General features: G+C 38.3%; 1 protein-coding gene across 1 annotated transcript in view; it reads left to right on the top strand.

Moving 5' to 3' along the window:
* Positions 1–18,545, top strand: part of RCC1L (RCC1 like) — a 46,549-nt gene that overhangs the window by 17,741 nt on the left and 10,263 nt on the right. The window contains exons 3-9 of the mRNA XM_023537550.1: positions 2,041–2,210; positions 3,088–3,154; positions 3,744–3,795; positions 5,525–5,609; positions 12,920–13,101; positions 17,322–17,409; positions 18,224–18,397. Of these exons, the coding sequence (XP_023393318.1) occupies positions 2,041–2,210; positions 3,088–3,154; positions 3,744–3,795; positions 5,525–5,609; positions 12,920–13,101; positions 17,322–17,409; positions 18,224–18,397 (818 nt within the window). The remainder of the gene's footprint in view (positions 1–2,040; positions 2,211–3,087; positions 3,155–3,743; positions 3,796–5,524; positions 5,610–12,919; positions 13,102–17,321; positions 17,410–18,223; positions 18,398–18,545) is intronic.

Below are 18,545 nucleotides of genomic sequence, written 5' to 3'. Positions count from 1 at the left end.
CCTAGAATATGGTCTGGGAAAAAAGTTGAATGAACTCCTTAAGATGGAGGCTTTATTTTAGTTGTTTGAAAGTTGTAAAAATGTTAGAAATCATTTATAATGACATTTTTAAAAGTAGACATTAGCCAAACAATATAATGAGAAAAATAAGAAATGTTTTTTAAATTAAGGGAGAAGTTACCTAGACGTATATACCAGACAGACCTTCATTTTTTTCTGTTCATTTATATATATCAGACAGACCTTCATTTTTTTCTGTTCATTTATATTTTATTTTGATCATAGCATATATTTTGTTTTCTGCTTTTTTTCGCTTAATTTTAAATCAGGTTATTTTGTAAGCTAGTATTGAAGTCTTACTAGCTGTAAGATGCCACATCACTTTTTTTTATACCTTTAATTAGGAAAACTTTAGTCATATGTCGAAATGGACAGACTACTGTAATGCATCCTGTATACTGTCACCAGCTTCAGCAGTTATCAACTCATGCCAGTCTTGTTTTCGTTTCTCCCACCTTCTCCTCAATAAATTTGAAGGAATTCCTAATATTATTGATTTCATTCATAAATATTTCAGTACATCTCTTAAAAAAATAAGGACTTTAAAAAAGTTAACAACATGATCACATATAAAAATAATTAATATTATAATCTCTTAATATCATCAATTTTCTAGTCAATGTTCAAATTGCCAGTTGTCTCATAAATGTCATTAAATTTTTAATTTTTAGAAATTTATTTGAATCAAGATCCAAATAAGGTCCAGACATTGCAATTGGTTGATAAGACTTTTAAAAGTCTTTTAAGTTTGTTTTAATCTTTTTTATCTAAAACTTATTTATTAAAGAAATCATGTTTTTATCCTATAGAATTTTTAAGTCTGGGGTTTACTGAGTATGTCCTCATTTTTTGTGATCCTCTATATTTTCTGTCAATTGATAGTTGGATCTAGAGCCAGATTCCCTTTAAATGTTAGGTGTTTACTGCTTCCCAGGCCCTTAGGATTTTTGCATATAGTAAAGGGGGATGTGAGTCACTTTTCAGTATTCTTAAGTACTATATATTTTCAGCTAATAAAGCCATATAAGCTAACAACATTGTCCAGTTTCTCTGATTTTGCCTAGAATCCTATCTTGTTGTGATGAACCAGTTATTCTATGCTGATCAAAAGCTCTGTCTGAAAATTATATTAGTCACAAAAGAATACAAATAAGCAAGTATATTATTATAACAGTAATAATGCCATTTATTTGGTAGACAAAATCTTTTTAAGCATGCATTCAAAAGAGAAAATGAGTTATTTAGTGGAGTGTAGGTTGAGAACCATTGCATTTACAGACCTTCTCTTTAACTCCAGCCTACCTTATAAATATTCAAAAGCTCATCGTTTAAAACATAGAAGAGGAATTATTTACATAGTCCAATCTGGCTTCTCCATTGGGATTGTAAAGAACAATGAGGTTCTTCTTTAGAGTGACTTCTCATAAACTTTTCCTTTTATGTGGTTATTTAAATATTAAAATTTTCTTTTTTATATATAGTTCAACATCCTAAAGGCACAGTAGAATATATGATGAAAAGTTGCTTTCCACCTCTGGCCTCCCAGCCACATGGTTTTTGTCCCTGATGACAACCTGTTTTAACAGTTTCTAGGTTATCTTTCTAGAGAGATTTAATATATATGCAAGTAAATGCATCTACATTTTTTTTTTTTTTGCCTCTTTTTAATATAACAATATTTGCTGTTCTTCACTTTACTAAGAAATTTTAGTGGGCATTGCAGAAAGAAAATGCTTTTACTTTCCTTAAAAATTCAAACAATTAAATGACATTTAAAGAGATTTTTAAAATAAGACTAAGTATGCTTTTCAATTACCCAATATTTAATGGCAGCAAAGTGGTGCAGTGAGTTGGGAGTTGGAGACTGGGATTCTAGTTCTAGCTCCACTAGTAGCCTGTGTGCCTTGAGTAAGTCATTCAAATCTGTGTTTAAAAATGTGGGGGTTGGACAATATGATTTTTAATGTTAGAAGTGCTATGACTCTCGATCAGTGTAATGAACCTGGTTGTTTTTGTTACAGCAAGGGGATATGAATATGTTTTGGAGCCCTCACCTGTTCTACTTCCTCTCGACAGACCTCAGGAGACACAGGTGCTACAGGTCTCATGCGGCAGAGCCCACTCTCTTGTCCTCACAGATGGTGAAGGAGGTGAATTGACATGTTCAAGATTGCTGGAGGAGTGGGGGAGCCACTTTCTTGCCGTTGAGCCTCAAGTGGCTTGTTTGATTTAGCCTCATCTAATTAGTGAAGCTGTTGGCATTTCCTGAGCAAATCAGTTAGGATGGCTCAGGAGAGCTGTATTGGTCAGCCCTGGCTAAATCTTTTATGCTCTCTGCTCTCTATGGTTCTTGGAAAATCTTAGGTATCTATAAATGTCACAGCACACATCAGGCAGCCTTATCAAAGCCTCCTACTTTCTTTACATAAAGTCGCCAAGCTGGGCTGCACATGCATTTGATTTTTTTCTATTGTACTGAAAGAAGCCTGTTTGCTAACACTTCTACCAAGTGGTGGAGAGGCTTTCAGAGTCAAGGCTCCCGGATAAGCCCAACCCTCTCATGAACAGCGGTTATTTCTAGGGAAAGGCCAGCTTGACTTTCAAATTTAATTTTCTGGCTAAGCATACTTTGTAGGGAAAAATGAAGGTGGTATTTAGAAACTCTTTCAAGAGGGATTTTGCATTGAGGGGAACCTAGTGACAGGTTCAGGAAATGGGAATGCTGACGCCTCTCACAGGAGGTACTTGCCTTGTGTAAGGTGGAATCCCGGGAGGGGGAGGGTGAAAGGCAGGCAGAACAGTAAAGGTGACCCAGGCAGTTGCAGCACATCTAGACCCCAACATGCCTGTGGCTCTGCCTGCTTGGGCTGGGAATATTGGAGAAGGAAACCAACTGGCAGCTAGGGTGAGTGGTTGGACTAGGATCACTCTCTGAGACTGCCTTCCAGTCCTGACATTCTAGAACTTCATGAACCTGATATTCTCAGACTCTTAAGAATTGATTTAACTGAGGGTATTATTTTTTAGTCTTCAGCATGGGAAACAATTCTTATGGGCAGTGTGGAAGAAAGGTGGTTGAAAATGAAATTTACAGGTGAGTTCCTGAAAAAACTACTCTTTCCCCCAATTGTGTTAAGTACTAAACATTTCTTGAATGATTACTGTGTGATAGAGCCACAGAGCAGTAAGCAAGATTCCTTGTGTGTGAGGAGCAGTGAGAATTCTCTGGAAAGCTGTGGAGAGGATTGTTCCACTGCTGGTTGAGCTTTCTACATGAGTTTGGTGGAAGGGGAGGGCCCGTGAGCATTGATTGTAATGTGTAGAACTTCTTTCAATTAGTTTTGTGTTTTTAACCAAATTGATTAACTTCAAAAATTCTCCTCTGTTTCAGTCCTATTCATTTAGTCTTAAAAAAAATTTACCCTTAATTCCTTGCATTATGCTGGTTTTTCTAAATACCAGTGTCAACTCTGGCAGCATATGAAAATCAGCAAAGAATTTCGTTTGTTTTGTTTTACTTTCATGTCTAGGTCTAACTCTGCCTTATATCCGACCTTGAGAATTTCCCTAATAGTTACTGTGGCGGGGTGGGCAGTATTAGGAGTGACAGGGAAGGAGTCAGAACCCCACGGTACCACCATGACCATATCTCTTGTTTCTCCCCAAATGGTTCCCGGCTGTAGTGAAAGTCACAAAGTCCATAGAATGCAGGACTTCGATGGACAGGTGGTCCAGGTAAGAGGTATGGGCTGAGAGCCATTCATCCTGCCTCCTGGGGCACTTTTGAAAGGGAGTGATGGCAAATTTGATAGGCAGATTTTCTTAATTATTTTAGTGAAGATTATATTGTCTGCATACTATAAGCCAGGATTTGTGGTAGATCATGAGGGTACAAAGTTTAATAAGTTTGGGGAGATAATACTCTAGTGGGGAAGACAGGTTAAAAAAAAAACTAGCTGTATCAGAGTGTATCACAGCACTGTGTATGTTCCAGGCTGGCTTTGTCTTGCTTATCATTTTATTCCCAACCCTAGTGCAGTGTCTGGCACATGGTAGGTACTTATAATAAGTACCTGAATACTAAACACATAAGTGAATGTATGTAAAAAGTGCTATAAGAGTACCAAAACGGGAATTGTTTAGCAAGGGTGGAATGGAAGGGAGAGAAGGCATCGTGGAGGAGGTGGCAGAGGAATTGACCGGATAGTCCTGGCATGGGTGGTAGGAAAAGTTTTCTGGCAGAGAGGAGGGAGCAGCTGGAGGCTTTAACCGCTGAGAAAGTGCAGTGTGGCTGGAGTTTGGTATGCTTACAAGGGAGTGTTGTGGGATAGGCTGGAAGATAGGTTCAGAGTGAACAGTGCAGGGTCTTGAATGTCTTGCTAAGGAGTTTAGACTTTATCCTCTTGACGGTTGGGGCCTATCAAAGGTTCTAAGCAGGGGGAGTGACAGCAAATCATGATCTATTTAGAAAGATAATTTTGGCCATGATGTGGAGGTTAGTCGGGGGAGGAAGTGATGAAGGCTGCTTGAGAAGCCACGGGGAAAAGGGACAGGTGGGAGACGTGTAAGGAGAATTGACTGGATTTGAGGTTCGATTAGACGGGCAGGGAATGAGCTGGAAGGAGTTGAGTGTGACTCCATAGACAGATGAGTGGCTGCTGATGTTCTCAACCCAGATTGGGGCAAACTGTAGGAGGAGCAGGCTTGGGTTGGCTGGGAGGGGGAAGTGAAGAAGAGGGAAAGAGTGAATTTGCAGTTGAGTGTAGTGCTTCTTGCACAGGCTTCAGAGTCACATGGATGTGAATTGAAGTCCCTGCTTCTCCACATGTTAACTGGGCAAGTTACCAACCTTCCCTGAGATTCAGTTTTGTACTGGGTGGTCTTGGTTGTTGACTTACACAGTGCCTGACATAACTGTTCAATAAAGGGTGCTTTTCATTAGGCAGTTAGGAAAATAGGTCTGCAATTCAGTAGAGTTGTTGGGACTGGAGATAACAGTATGGAGGTGACAGCAAAAGCCTTGGGAATGGATGCAGTTTCCCAGGGAAGTGTGAAGAGTGAGGAGAGAAGAGGGCAAAAGACAACCTGGGAGGATTCCAACACTGAAAGGTAAGAAGTAGAGGCTGGGCAGAGACTGGATGCTATTAGACAGGCAGAAGAGAGGAGTGGCAAAGAGAAAGGTTTTTGGAGGAGGGAGTGGTTCCTCAGGTGGGAAAGTGTGGAAGAGCTCTTGAGTTTGCTCCTTACGACACCTGACACTTTACTTTAGCAAGAGCAGGTTCAGTGGAGTGGGAGACAAAAGCTAGGCTGCGGTGCATTGAGAAAAGATAAGGGCCTGCCTGGACCCAGCCCACTGGGTGCTCAGAAGCGGTAGGGAATGCTACTGAGCTTTGAGTCCATTGACTAGGACTCTGGGCTTCTAAGGATTTCTTCTCAATAAACCTTACCTCTATCTGTCTAATAGGTCGCCTGTGGTCAGGACCATAGTCTGTTCCTAACGGATAAAGGAGAAGTCTATTCTTGTGGATGGGGTGCCGATGGGCAAACAGGTAGTGTACCTTTCACCCCGGGGGATAGTGCAGTATGGCTTTGTGAGCCGTAGGGCTCTCATGGGCTAGAACCTACCTTCCCTGATTTGACTCTTACCTCTCTTGTTGCTTGCTGGGGAACACTGTTTTGTTTGTCTCATGCCCTTCCCCTCACCCCTGGCTCCCATAGAAATGAATCAATAAAGGATTGGCTAGAGGATTGGAGCACCCCTCAACAAAAGAGTTCTGAGCCTTTTCAAGAAGAAACAAATGCCACCTAAAAGGAGGTTGAGTTTAAGAGCAATATCATTGAAAGAGAAACGAGGGATAAGCTTCATCAACCTTATATATTTAATTTTTTGTTTTTGATATTTGTTTGAAGCAAGGGCCTTTAAATTTAAGATTTAAATCTTGTGTAAATCCTCAGTAATCCTACCACCACATCAAATCGTCTTTGTTCATTTTCTCATGTTTTCTTCCAGTCCTTGTTCATATGTGTACATCTTTTATACAGTAATAATAGCATAGGTTTGATTTTATATGCTTATTTAAATTTACATAAAACATTTTTCCATATTAACAGTTTTCGCCTTTACAGTTTTTAGTATTTGTATAATATAACATCAAATTAATTTAGCATAAGGTAAATTAACCATTTAATCATTTTATTGAACAGTTACTTAATCATTACCCTGTCGTGAGGAGGCATACTTTTTGAGGAGAGGATGTGCAGCAGGCATTGGAGCTAATATGCCATCATATGTATGCATGTGTGTGTGTATATGTATATGTGTGTATACATATATATATATATATGTATACACACATATATATACACATATATATACATACCGTATAAATATGTGTGTGTGTGTGTGTGTGTGTGTGTATAGCTTTTTCTTTCGTTTGGGTTATTCCTAGGATAAAGTCTCAGGAGTGTGTCGAAGGATTAGGATATTTTTGTTTTCAGAGTGTTATTAAATTGCCTCTCAAAAGTTTTACCAATTTATACTGCCATCAGCAATGTACAGAAGTACCACTTTAATCATAACCTCTCTAGCAATGAGGATTGTCAATTCAAGTGTGCCAATTTAATTACTATTCCAGTTTTCTAAATGTACATCTTTTTGGTAAATATAAAGTTGAAGCTTCTCTTTATTTTTAAAATCCTATGCGGGTAATTTTTAAAAAGCAGCTTTTTATAGAAATAATAAATTGTTGATACATTTTGACAGCATAGATAGGAATAAGGTAAAGAGTAAAAGTCCCATCGCAGGAGATAACCATGGCTAAGTTTCCCGGTGCCATTCTAAAAACTTGCTGTCATGTGCTACACCTCCTTCAGCCTCACTGCCTTGCTTGCTGGGCTCTGAGTCCAGCCATGCAGGCCCCCTGCAGTCAGTTCCTAGAGCCTGCCCTCTTCTTTGCTGCCATAAGACCTTAGCCTAGAATGCTCTCTGCTCTCCTTTTCATCCTGTAGGCTTCAGCGTGGATGTCATCTCTTCAGTGAAGGCTTCCCTGACTATTCTTTCTAAATCAGTTGTTTTCCTTTTCTCTTGTACTTTCTATGTGAGCATCCTATTCCTTTCTTTCAAAAATCTTCAACATTTTGAATTACTTAAAAAAAATCTTTTTAATTTATATGTATTATAGAATATACAAAAGATGATATGTAGGCAGTACTCCCCAAATTGATCTGCAGATTCAGTGCAATTCCTATCAAAATTCCAACTGCCTTATTTGTAGAAATGGACAAACTGATGCTAAAATTAATATAGAATTACCACAATTACCACAAGTAGCCAAAAAAAAAAAAAAAAAATTTAAGAACAAAGTTGGAGGAATCATACTTTCTGATTTCAAAGATTACTACAAAGCTATAGCAGTAATTAAAACACTGGCATAAGAATAAGCATAGATCAATAGAATAGAATTGAGAGTCCAGAAGTAAACTCATACATCTGTGATCTATTATTTTTGACAGGAGTGCTAAGACGATTTAATTGGGGAAAGAATAGTCTTTTTAACAAATGGTGCTGAGACAGCTGGATATCTACATGCAGAAGAATGAATTTGAACTCCTATATACACCATCTACAAAAATTACCTGAAAATGGATCAGTCATAAATGTAATCTAAACTATAAAACTCTTAGAAGAAAGCTTAGATGTGAATCTTCATGACCTCAGATTAGACAGCAGTTTCTTAAATATGACACCCAAATCATAAGCAAAAGAAGGAAAAATAGATAAATTGACCTTCACGAAAATTTAAAAACTTTTATGCATCAAAAGACAAGAGCAACAGAGTGAAAAGACAACCCACAGAATGGAAGAAATATTTGTAAGTCATATATTTGAAGAGGGTCTAGTATCCAGTATATATAAAGAACTCCTATAATTCACTAACAAGACAAACAACCCAATTAAAAAATGAGCAAACGTTTTATATAGATATTTCTCCAAATAAGCTATACAAATGGCCCATAAGCATATGGAAAGATACACAAATAGTCATCAGGGAAATGCAAATCAATACCATGAAATACTACTTCACATGCATTGGTATGGTAACTCTCAGGAAAAAAACCTCACATAATAACAGGTGTTGGCAAGGATGTGGAGAAATACAAACCTTCATACATTGCTGGTAGGAATCTAAAATGGTACAACAGCTGTGGGAAACAGTTTGTCCATTCCTCAAAAAGTTAAACAATTACCATTTGACTCAGCAATTCCACTCCTAGGTATGTATCCAAGAAAAATGAAAACTTGTCCTCACAAAAACTTGTGCACAAATGTTCATAGTATTCTTCATAATATCCAAAAACTAGAAACAACTCAGCTATCCATCAACTGATAAATGAATTTAAAAACCACAGTATTTACATGTAATGGAATGCTATTTGACCATAAAATAACTGAACTTTTGATACATGCTATACCATGGATGAACTGTATAAATCTTATGCTAGGTGAAAGAAACCAGACACAAAAGACACATAGTGTGGAATTCCATTTATATGAAATGTACAGAAGAGGCAAATACATAGAGACAGAAAGTAGATTAGCAGTTGCCAGGGTCGAGGGTGAGGTGGGAAATAGGGAGTGACTACAATTGAATATGAAGTTTCTTTCTGGGTGATGCACGTGTTCTAAAATTAGAGGTGATAGTTGCACAACATTGTGAATATACTGAAAACCACTCAATTATGTACTTTATAATGATTGAAATGGTGAACTTATGTGAATTTTATCTCAAAAAATGATATAGAACATAAATGTAACTTATAAAACATGATAACAAAATCAATATTTGTGAAACCACTACCCAGTTTAAGACCTAGAACATTCTCAATACTGCAGATTCTACCCACGTGTGACTCTCCTGTTTCATATGCTTTTCTTCCTACTACAGGGAGATCCACCATTCCAAATTTTATTTCTGTTATTCCTTTCTTTGAGAGAACAAAAAATTTATACACATGTGCACATACACACTCCTAAGTAATGTATTGACTAGTTTTGTTTCTTTTAGGAGTCATACTGTATATATGTATCTTACATTCATTGGTTTAAACTTAACATTATGTTTCTTAAGATTCAGCCCTTTTATAAGTATCTACAGTTCATTAATTTCTTTTTTCCCCTTTATAGCTGGGGAGCCCAACTCCAGCCTGGAACTTGTTTTTTGTCTTTCTTCAAGTTTTAAAAAATGTGATATGTGGTTAAATACACATAACATAAAATTTACCATCTTAAAATCATTTTTAAATGTAGTTCACTGGTATTAAGTACATCCATATTCTTGTGCAACTGTCACCACCATCCATCTCCAGAACTCTTTGTTTTTGCAAACTTGAACTTTTCTCCCCTTAAACAGTAACTCCCCATTCTTCCTTCCCTCCTCAGCCCCTGGTAACTGCTATTCTACTTTCTGTCTCTATGAATTTGACTATTCTAGGTACCTCATATAAGTGAATCATACTTTTTGTGTGTGTGTGTGTGTGTGTGTAACTAGTTTATTTCACTTACCATAATGTTTTCAAAATTTATCCATGTTGTAGCATCTGTCAGAATTTCCTTCCTTTTCATAGGCTGAATAATATTCCCTCGTATGTATATACCACATTTTGCTGATGAACACTTGGGTTGCTTCTACTTTTTACTTCTTGGAATAATAATGAACACAGGTGTCCAAATCTCTCTTTGAGACCCTGCTTTCAATTCTTTTAGGTATATACCCAGAAGTGGCATTGCTAGATCATTGGTAATTTTATTTTAAAATTTTGTGAAACTGCCATACTGTTTTCCATAGCAACTACACAATTTTATATTCCTACCACAATGTATGAAGTTCTAATTTCTCTACATCCTCGCTAACACGTTATTTTCTGGGTTTTGTTTTTGTTTTTGTTTTTTTTTGTATATATATTTTTAATAGTAGCCATCCTAATGGGTGTGAAGTGATTATTTCGTTTGTGGTTTGCATTTCCTTATAGTCAGTGATGATGAGCATCTTTTCATGTGCTTATTGACCATTTGTATATCATCTTTGGAAAAATGTTCAGGTCCTTTGCCCATTTTTTAAGTAGGTTGTTTTTGTTGTGGTTGTTGAGTTCTCTGTATTCTGAATCTCTTATCAGTTATTTGATTTGCAAATATTTTCTGCCATTTTTTGCATTGCCTTTTTACTTTGTTGATAGTCTTTTGACGCAGAAAAGTTTTTAATTTTCATTAGCCAAATTCATTTATTTTTTTCTTTAAATTTTTTCCCCATTTTTAAGAAATAATTGATATATATCATTATGTAAGTTTAAGGTGTATAGCATGATGATTTGATTTGCATATATTGTGAAATGATTACCATAAAGGTTTAGTTAACATCTGTCATCTTATACAGATACAATAAAAAGAAAATAAAAAATTTTTTTCTCCTTGTTATGAAAGCTCTTAGGATCAGCTGGCTTTCTAAATAACTTATTTTTTAATTTTGTTTCCTGTGCCTTTGGGCTCATATCTAAGAAATCATTGCCAAAAACAGTGTTGTGAAGCTTTTGCCCTATGTTTTCTTCCAATAGTTTTATAATTTAAGCTCTTACATTTAGGTCTTTTGATCCATTTTGAGTTGATTTTTGTATATGGTGTTAGCTAAGTGTCCAGCTTTATTCTTCTGCTGCATGGGGGCACCCAGTTTTCTCAGCACATTTGTTAGAAGGCTGTCCTTTTCCAATTGAATGGTCTTGAGACTCTTGTCAAAAATCATTTGACCAATATAAGTGAGGGTTTATTTCTGGGCTCCCTATTGTATTCCATTGATGTATATGTTTGTCTTTTTGACAGTGCTACACTGTTTTGATTACTGTAGCTTTGTAGTGAGTTGAAATCACAAAGTATGAGTCCTCCAAATCTGTTCTTCTTCAAGATCATTTAGCTATTTAGGATCCTTTTGAGATTCTATATGAATTTTAGGATGGATTTTTCTATTTCTGCAAAAATTATTGTTGGGATTTTAATAGGAATGACATTGAATCCGTAGATCACTTTGCATAGTATTGACATCTTAACAATATTGTGTCTTCCAGTTCATAAACATAACATGTCTTTCCATCTATTTATATCTTCTTTAATTTCTTTCAGCAATGTTTTGTAGTTTTTATTGTACAAGTCTTTCACCTTTTTGATTAAGTTAATTCCTAAGTATTTTATTCTTCTTAATGCTACTGTAAACAGAATTGTTTTCTTAATTTCTTGTTTTGGATTGTTCACTGTTAGTTTATAGAAATGCGGTTGATTTTCATGTATTGATTTTGTATCCCGCTTCACTGAATGCAGTTCATTTTTATAGCTGTATGATATTCTACTATGGAATACACCTCAATTTATTCATTTTCCTGTTGATAGATATTTGGATGGTTTACAACTTTTTGTTATATAGCAAGCAGTGCTTCTGTGACCATCTATATGTCTCCTTGTAGATGCGTTCAAGAGTTCTAGGAGCTCTAGTGAAGATTCTGTGAGTGGAAGTGCTAGGTTATAGGGTATGCATATGTATTCCAACGATTGTTTTTTAAAATAGTTGTAACAGGTAACCCCCACAACAGCAGGGCAAAACTTGGTATTGTCTACCTAAAAGTTTTTGCTTGTCTGATGGATGTGAAATGGTATTTCACTCAGGTTTGAATTTGCATTTCCCTAATTACTACTGAGAGTGAGGATCTTTCCGTGTTTATTGACCAGTCTTGTTTTTTCTTCTCTGAAATGTATGTGTTATTTTTGCCCATTTTTGTTGACTTATTTGTCTTTTTCTTACTGATTTTTAGGAATTCTTTGTATATTTCATATCTTAATTCATGCTCCTATCTTTTCTCAGATTGTAGTTTGTGTTTTTGGCCACCCATCTGAGTTTTTAATTTTGACTATATTTTTTCATTTCTAATTGTTTCCTGTTCATATTTACCTGGTTATTCTTGATAGTCTCTTATTCTTGCTTTTATTTCTTTGAACATTGCATGCAGAGTTATTTGTATTTTGTATATTTTAATTCCAGCGTCTGAAGTCTGGAGGGTCTAAAATCGGTTGTTTGTTGGTTCTGTTTATTCTCACTCATAGTGGCATCTTATGAGTTTAGTAATTTTTGATTGCGATCTCATATTTTATTGAATTTAACTTGTGGAAACTCTAAGAGCCTAAATTGGAGATGCTTTTCTCCAGAGAGGATTTGGATTTGCTTTTGCCTGTTGCGAAGGGGTGCTGCTAGTCTGACAACTGCTTTGAGCCCCTGTGAGGAAGCCAGTTTAAGCAGGAGTCTGTAGTTTAGTGTTCTGCCACGTGTGCTGCCCAGGGATTACTCTCCGTCACATTGCTGGTAGTGACTTTGTCTTCAAGCAAGCCCTGTCTTTTCCTCTGTTTACTGTTTACCACGCCAGTTTGCCTGTTTCCATTTATCGTTTTGAGGGTGGGATGGGGTGGAGGGTTTGGTTGGGATGGGTTCTTAGAGATTTCCTTTATTTTCCAGCAAGCCCAACATTGCATTAGAAATTGCTTGTCGTAATTTATGCAAAGTCTAATAGGTTCATCATATAGTGGTCTTTCATCTTGAGAAATTTTCTAACTTGAATTAGACCTAGACAATTTACAGGGTTTTAAAATGGTCTAATTACAATTATGTCTTTTTCTTCCTCTGAGAAAGCATAGAGAAGGAAGTTACCATAGCACAGGATTTCTGAGTTGGTATTTGTAAAGTGCTTAAAACTGTATTTGACATATAGTAAGCCTATATAATTGTTTGTTAAGAGAATAAATAAGTAAAAGTATTTTCCATCATGTTAGGTCTGGGTCACTACAATATCACCAGTGTACCCACCAAGCTGGGTGGAGACCTTACCGGAGTGAAGATTGTCCAGGTTGCCACCTATGGTGATTGCTGCCTGGCTGTGTCTGCTGATGGAGGCCTCTTTGGTTGGGGCAACTCTGAGTACCTGCAGCTGGCCTCTGTCACTGATTCCACACAGGTACTTACAGCATGGTGCTGGGAGGTTTGGAAATATAATGTGTTAAGGACATTTATAAGAGGTTCTTCACCAAAATGTGATGTATAACGTGAAATATAATGTGTTAAGGACATTTATAAGAGGTTCTTCACCAAATGTGATGTATACAGCATGGTGCTGGGAGGTTTGGAAATATAATGTGTTAAGGACATTTATAAGAGGTTCTTCACCAACGTGCTAAGATGTTAAGGCCTAACCTACTGTGAGACTGCCTCTTCAAGGTTCCAAGTTTTTGGCAGTCTCATTATAGCCTGGAAAGAAAGCTTAGATTCAAAAGCCATCATTATCAATACTTCAATGAGATAATACTGATTTACAGCCATATTTTAAGTATGTTCGGGTACCTGTTTTGTTCTAAAAGGGATATGAGGCTGTTTATCTAAGTTCCTATGATGTTGTAGTATGCTTTTTGTTTCAGTATAACACATACGCCCCCAGAGCACACAGATCATAAGCTCTATGAAGACACCTGTGCTGTCCTACCCAGATAAAGCAGTAGAAACCCTGCCTGTGGCCTCTTTTCTTCACTATCCCCTTCTTCACACTGAAGTGAACCACCATCAGTACAATACAGTAGAATTTTAAACATTTTATTAAGGAAAAATTCAAATATAAACAAAAAGTATAGCTTATTGCATAGTTAATCTCTATGTACCCATCACCCATGTTTAATAATTGCCAACTAATGGCTCATTTAAAAAAGATATAATTCATGATTTTTAAGTATATGATTTACTGGTTTTTAGTATAGTCACAAGGTTATACAAGCCTCTCCTCCCTCCAAAAAAAAACATGCTCTGTAATGGCCAATTTTGTTTTTACATCTATAATTCCATCTACTCTGCCCTCGATTACTTTGAAGCAAATCCTTGATATCAGCTTTCATCTATAAAAGATAAGGCTTATTTAAAAAACATTCTATATTCCTTAATATCATCAAACTTTGACAAATACAGAAGGGTTTTAATATATGTTAATGAGAGTTGGATGAAAAAGGTGAAGGGGTTAAGAAGTACAAATTGGTAGTTACAAAATAGTCACAGGAATGTAAAGTAGAGCATAGGGGATATAGTTAATAATATTGTAGTAACTACATATGGTGCCAGGTGGGTACTAGACTTACTGGGGGGATCGCTTCGTTATTCATATAATTGTCTAACCACTGTGCTATATACCTGAAACTAATATAAAATAATATTGACTGTCAACTATAATTAAAAAAAAAAAAGTGAGAGGAATGGAGAAAAAAGATTAATGATAAACCTGCACTAAAGGAAACTAAAGATTAGCTAATAAGATGAAAAAATACATTCTCTATGGTCTGGTCAGTTAGAAGTGGTTGCAGATTTGACTCTGAGCTTCCTAGTAGCCAAAGCCAAGAAGAAAATGTCATTTAAATGATTCATTGTTTCTGTAAGATAAACAGCAAATAAAGCATTCAGAAGTACTGCTCTTTCAGATACCAAGGCCTGAGAAAAATGTCTCCCATGGTCTTCCTTTGGGGGACGTGTCCAGCATCATATCATTGTTATGTGTTATATTACCAATGACCCCAAAACTTAGTGGCTTAAACAGCACACATTTATTATCTCACAGTTTCTATGGGTCAAGAATCTTGGGGTGGCTTAGCTAGGTCTCCTGGCTCCAAATCTCTCAAAGGCTTCAGTCATCTTAGGGTTCAACTGGGAAAGGCTATGCTTCAGGACCACACCAGTGGTTGTTGGCAGGATTCAGGTCCTCGTGGACTGTTAGACTGGGGCTCCACTTCCTTGCTGGCAGTTGGCTAGCTAATAGTTGTTGGCCAAGCCTTCCTTGGTTCCCTGCCATGTAGACTTCTCCATGTGGTAGCTTACAACATGGCAGCTGGCTTCATCAGAGTGAGCAAGTGAGAAGGCAAGAGGGTTTTCTATTGAGACAGGAGCCAGTGTTTTATATTTTAATCTTGGCAGTGACCTTCCTTCACTTTTGCTGGCATTCTGCTCATGAGAAGCAAGTCACTAGGTTCAGTCCTCACATAAGGGCGGGGATCACACATGGGTGTGAATGGGTTCATGGGGATTATTGGGGGTCATCTTAGAAGTAGCCCATCACAACCTTGATTCTTCACTGTGGCTGGAGCCTCATCCTGTCAGTGACAACAGTGGTAGTTTCCAGTGGCTTTTTGTTAGAGTATCCCAGTGTTTGCTGAGGACCTTGTGCCAGAGCACAGTGAGATAAAGAAGCTCTCTGAGAGCCAAGCAGCAGAGGCCAGGCCCAGCCCTGACAGCCTCACTTCACCTAAGCATACATTTTCTAGATCAGTAAGCCCCTTTATTCTTTTTGAGTCAACTTAAGGACTGTTATCTTTCAGCTGTCTCTATTTGAAAGTGAATCTATAAAGATTTATGGCTGTCACTGAAGCACTTAAAATCTATCTTTCCAAAGTTATTCCTCAGTAGAAGTGCCAAAACCAAATCCTGCTGGAAAGCTCAGTTGGCCACATTTCACTCTCCAAATCCCTGGCCCTCCCATCTCTCACTCTCAGCAGAAGATCTTGCCTCTTGTTTAATGGAGAAAACAGATGCTATCAGATGAGAATGCCCTCAGTTTCTCACTATGACTCCTACACACTTAACTGTGTCTGTACACACCCTGGATCCATTCCTTTTCCTAGCAGTGGAGGAGGTATATCTCTTCCTGTTGAAGCTAATTCTTCGCTCTGTGCCCTGTATCCCATCTCCTCCCACCTCCTCAGAAGCCATACTTCCATTTGTTGGGTCTTCTTTCCCAAAACTTCAACCTATTCCTCTCTATTGGCCCCTCTATCAATCTTTACACTTGACTCATGTGTCTTTTATCTTAAAAAGCTCTACGTGGACTCCTCCACCTCCTCCTGTTCTTCCCACTCCCTACCCCTTTGCTTTACTTCCTGCTTCCCTTTTAGGCCAAGCATCTCAAGAGCTGCATTTATCTACTGTCTCCTGCTCATTCCTCAATCCATTCCACTGAGTTTCACCCTTATTCGTTTGCTGAGTGGCTCTTGCTATGGTTACCAGGGACCTCCATGTTGCTAAAATAATAATAAAGAATCTGGAGAACATTTTTCAATCTTTATCTTTCTTGACCTCTCAGCAGCATTTGACATTAACCATGACATCTTTGTGAAAAAAACTCTTCCTCTTGCCCTGGTGACTAGACTCTACTATTGCTCTCGTCTTTCTTGTTGTTCCTTCTTAATCTCACTTACTGGGTCTCTTCTTGTGCCAGGCCTTTAAATGTTGAAGAGCCTCCTGGAGTGGACTTTGCTCTCCTTTTCTCTATATTCCCCCTTTAGAAGATCTTATCTGTACCTGTGCTGCAATTACCATCTATATGCTAATGACTCTCCAGCTTACATATCAGAGCTCTAGACATCACTAAGTAGCACTTGACATTTCCACTTAGCCATCTCTAGGCAGTGCGAGTTCAGTGTGTCTGAAAGTGAACTTATGCTGACCCCACCCCCACCCCCTCCCCCATGCTCTGTTTTCTTCTCCATTGTTACCCACGTCCATCATGTTCCCTTCTAGAAATCATTTCTTTCTCCTACTTAGAACCCCTACTGGCCTCTCACTGTGCTTAGGATAAAGACCAAATTCTTACTGTAGTCCACAGCATCCTGCATGATCTGGCTTCCCTTTTCCCTGCTAGTATCTTGTACCACATTCTCCCTCGTCCCTCTGCTTCAGCCACTCTGATTTGTTTAACTGCCCTGAACGTGCCGTGCTCACTCATTCCCTTTGCACGTGCCATCTCCCCTACTTGGAATATCCTGCTCTTCTCCCCTCACCCAGTTACTCCTGCTCATCCTTCAGGTCGCCTTCCCCAACTGTTCCTCCCCCTGAACTAGATTGGTCTCCTTGACATTCATTCTCAGAGACCCTGTACTTTCCTTCATTGCATTCAGGACAAATTAATTTTATGTTAATTTTGTGTGGCATCTGTCTTCTCCACTAGACTAAACTCAGAGAGGAACCAGGTTTCTTGCTGTCTCTCATGTTCCCAACACTCAGTTAGATGGTTAGCATATGTTCAGTGTTTGGGGAATATTTGTGGCACGTATGAATGAACTGGGACTTATCTTCTCTGTACACAAGACCAGAATATTTCCAAGTTCTCACTGGTTTGTCTTCCTAACAGTGTGGACCCTTCCTTTGATTCAGGTGAACATCCCCCAGTGCTTACCCTTCTCAGGAGTGGGCAAGGTGGAGCAGGCTGCATGTGGTGGGACAGGCTGTGCTGTGCTAAATGGTGAGACCCTGTTGTAGGCAACCGGGGTTGGATGGGGAAGGGTTGGTGTCCTTTGGCCTCATAGGCAGCAGACCTCAGCCTAAGGAAGGGAATGTGGCTGGGGGAGATCGCGTTAGATTGAATTCAGCTAATAGAGGGTGAGGGTGACATTCTTGACAGGAAAATAATAACTGTGATTTATGTGTAGACAACTAGACAGCACAGAGCTTAGTAATTCTGTAGCAAACCTCTGCAGTGGAGAATGAACTGTTTTCTCCCCGCCCCTTAGTCTGGGCCAGAGACTGTGCCAAGAAACAAAAAGCAAATAGAAGAGCCTTAGGGTTTAGATACCGAGATCCATGCTTCTGGGATTAAACATCTGGTACCACTGATGAGTATTAAAATTCTTATAACCAAAAAATCATTTCTAAGAGTTTTAGGAATCTGGCCAGAAGTCGTTTAGAACTTGGCTTGGTCTTCTGATCAGTGTGAAACTTAGAGCTGTTCATAGGAAAAACTGTCCTTTGAAGGCTCTCCTGTGTTCACATGGGGTTTCTGAGTGATTTATGGATGGGTCCTGTTCAGGTTACCCTCAGGATGTGGGAAGTTTGTATTCCGAGATTGGTGACCTGGTTAGATGTAGTCCACCGGCAAGAATTTAAGAGAGGAGAAAAGAAACATGATTTTAAATATATGTCAGAATGTTCTTGCCAAGCAAGGAGGAAAAAAAAAATCCATGTGGATATAATACATCTTGGTGGTGCAGTTTGAATTTCTAGTGAGTGAGGGCTGCTCTTGGTTTGACTTACTGACCATTGTTTTTCCTGTAATGTAGGAGAAGGACATGTTTTTGTCTGGGGCTATGGAATTCTTGGGAAAGGACCAAACCTAGTGGAAACTGCTCTTCCAGAAATGATTCCACCCACTCTCTTTGGCTTGACGGAGTTCAACCCAGAAGTCCAGGTTTCCCGCATTCGATGTGGACTCAGCCACTTTGCTGCCCTTACCAGTAAGTGACCAAGCCTGTGCAGCCTCAAAGACTGACAAAGCTTCACTCTCTCACGTTGAATCCCGAACTGTGGGCAGCTCTCAGTTTCCATCTATGCAGTGGAGTGGTACCTTTGTGTGGATAATTAAAGAGAGCAGCCAATCCAGAC

The sequence above is a fragment of the Pteropus vampyrus genome, unplaced genomic scaffold (genome assembly GCF_000151845.1).
Source record: "Pteropus vampyrus isolate Shadow unplaced genomic scaffold, Pvam_2.0 Scaffold193, whole genome shotgun sequence".
Lineage (NCBI taxonomy): Eukaryota > Metazoa > Chordata > Mammalia > Chiroptera > Pteropodidae > Pteropus > Pteropus vampyrus.
The sequence above is the reverse complement of the archived record's forward strand: the minus strand, read 5'-3'. Positions and strand labels throughout refer to the sequence as shown.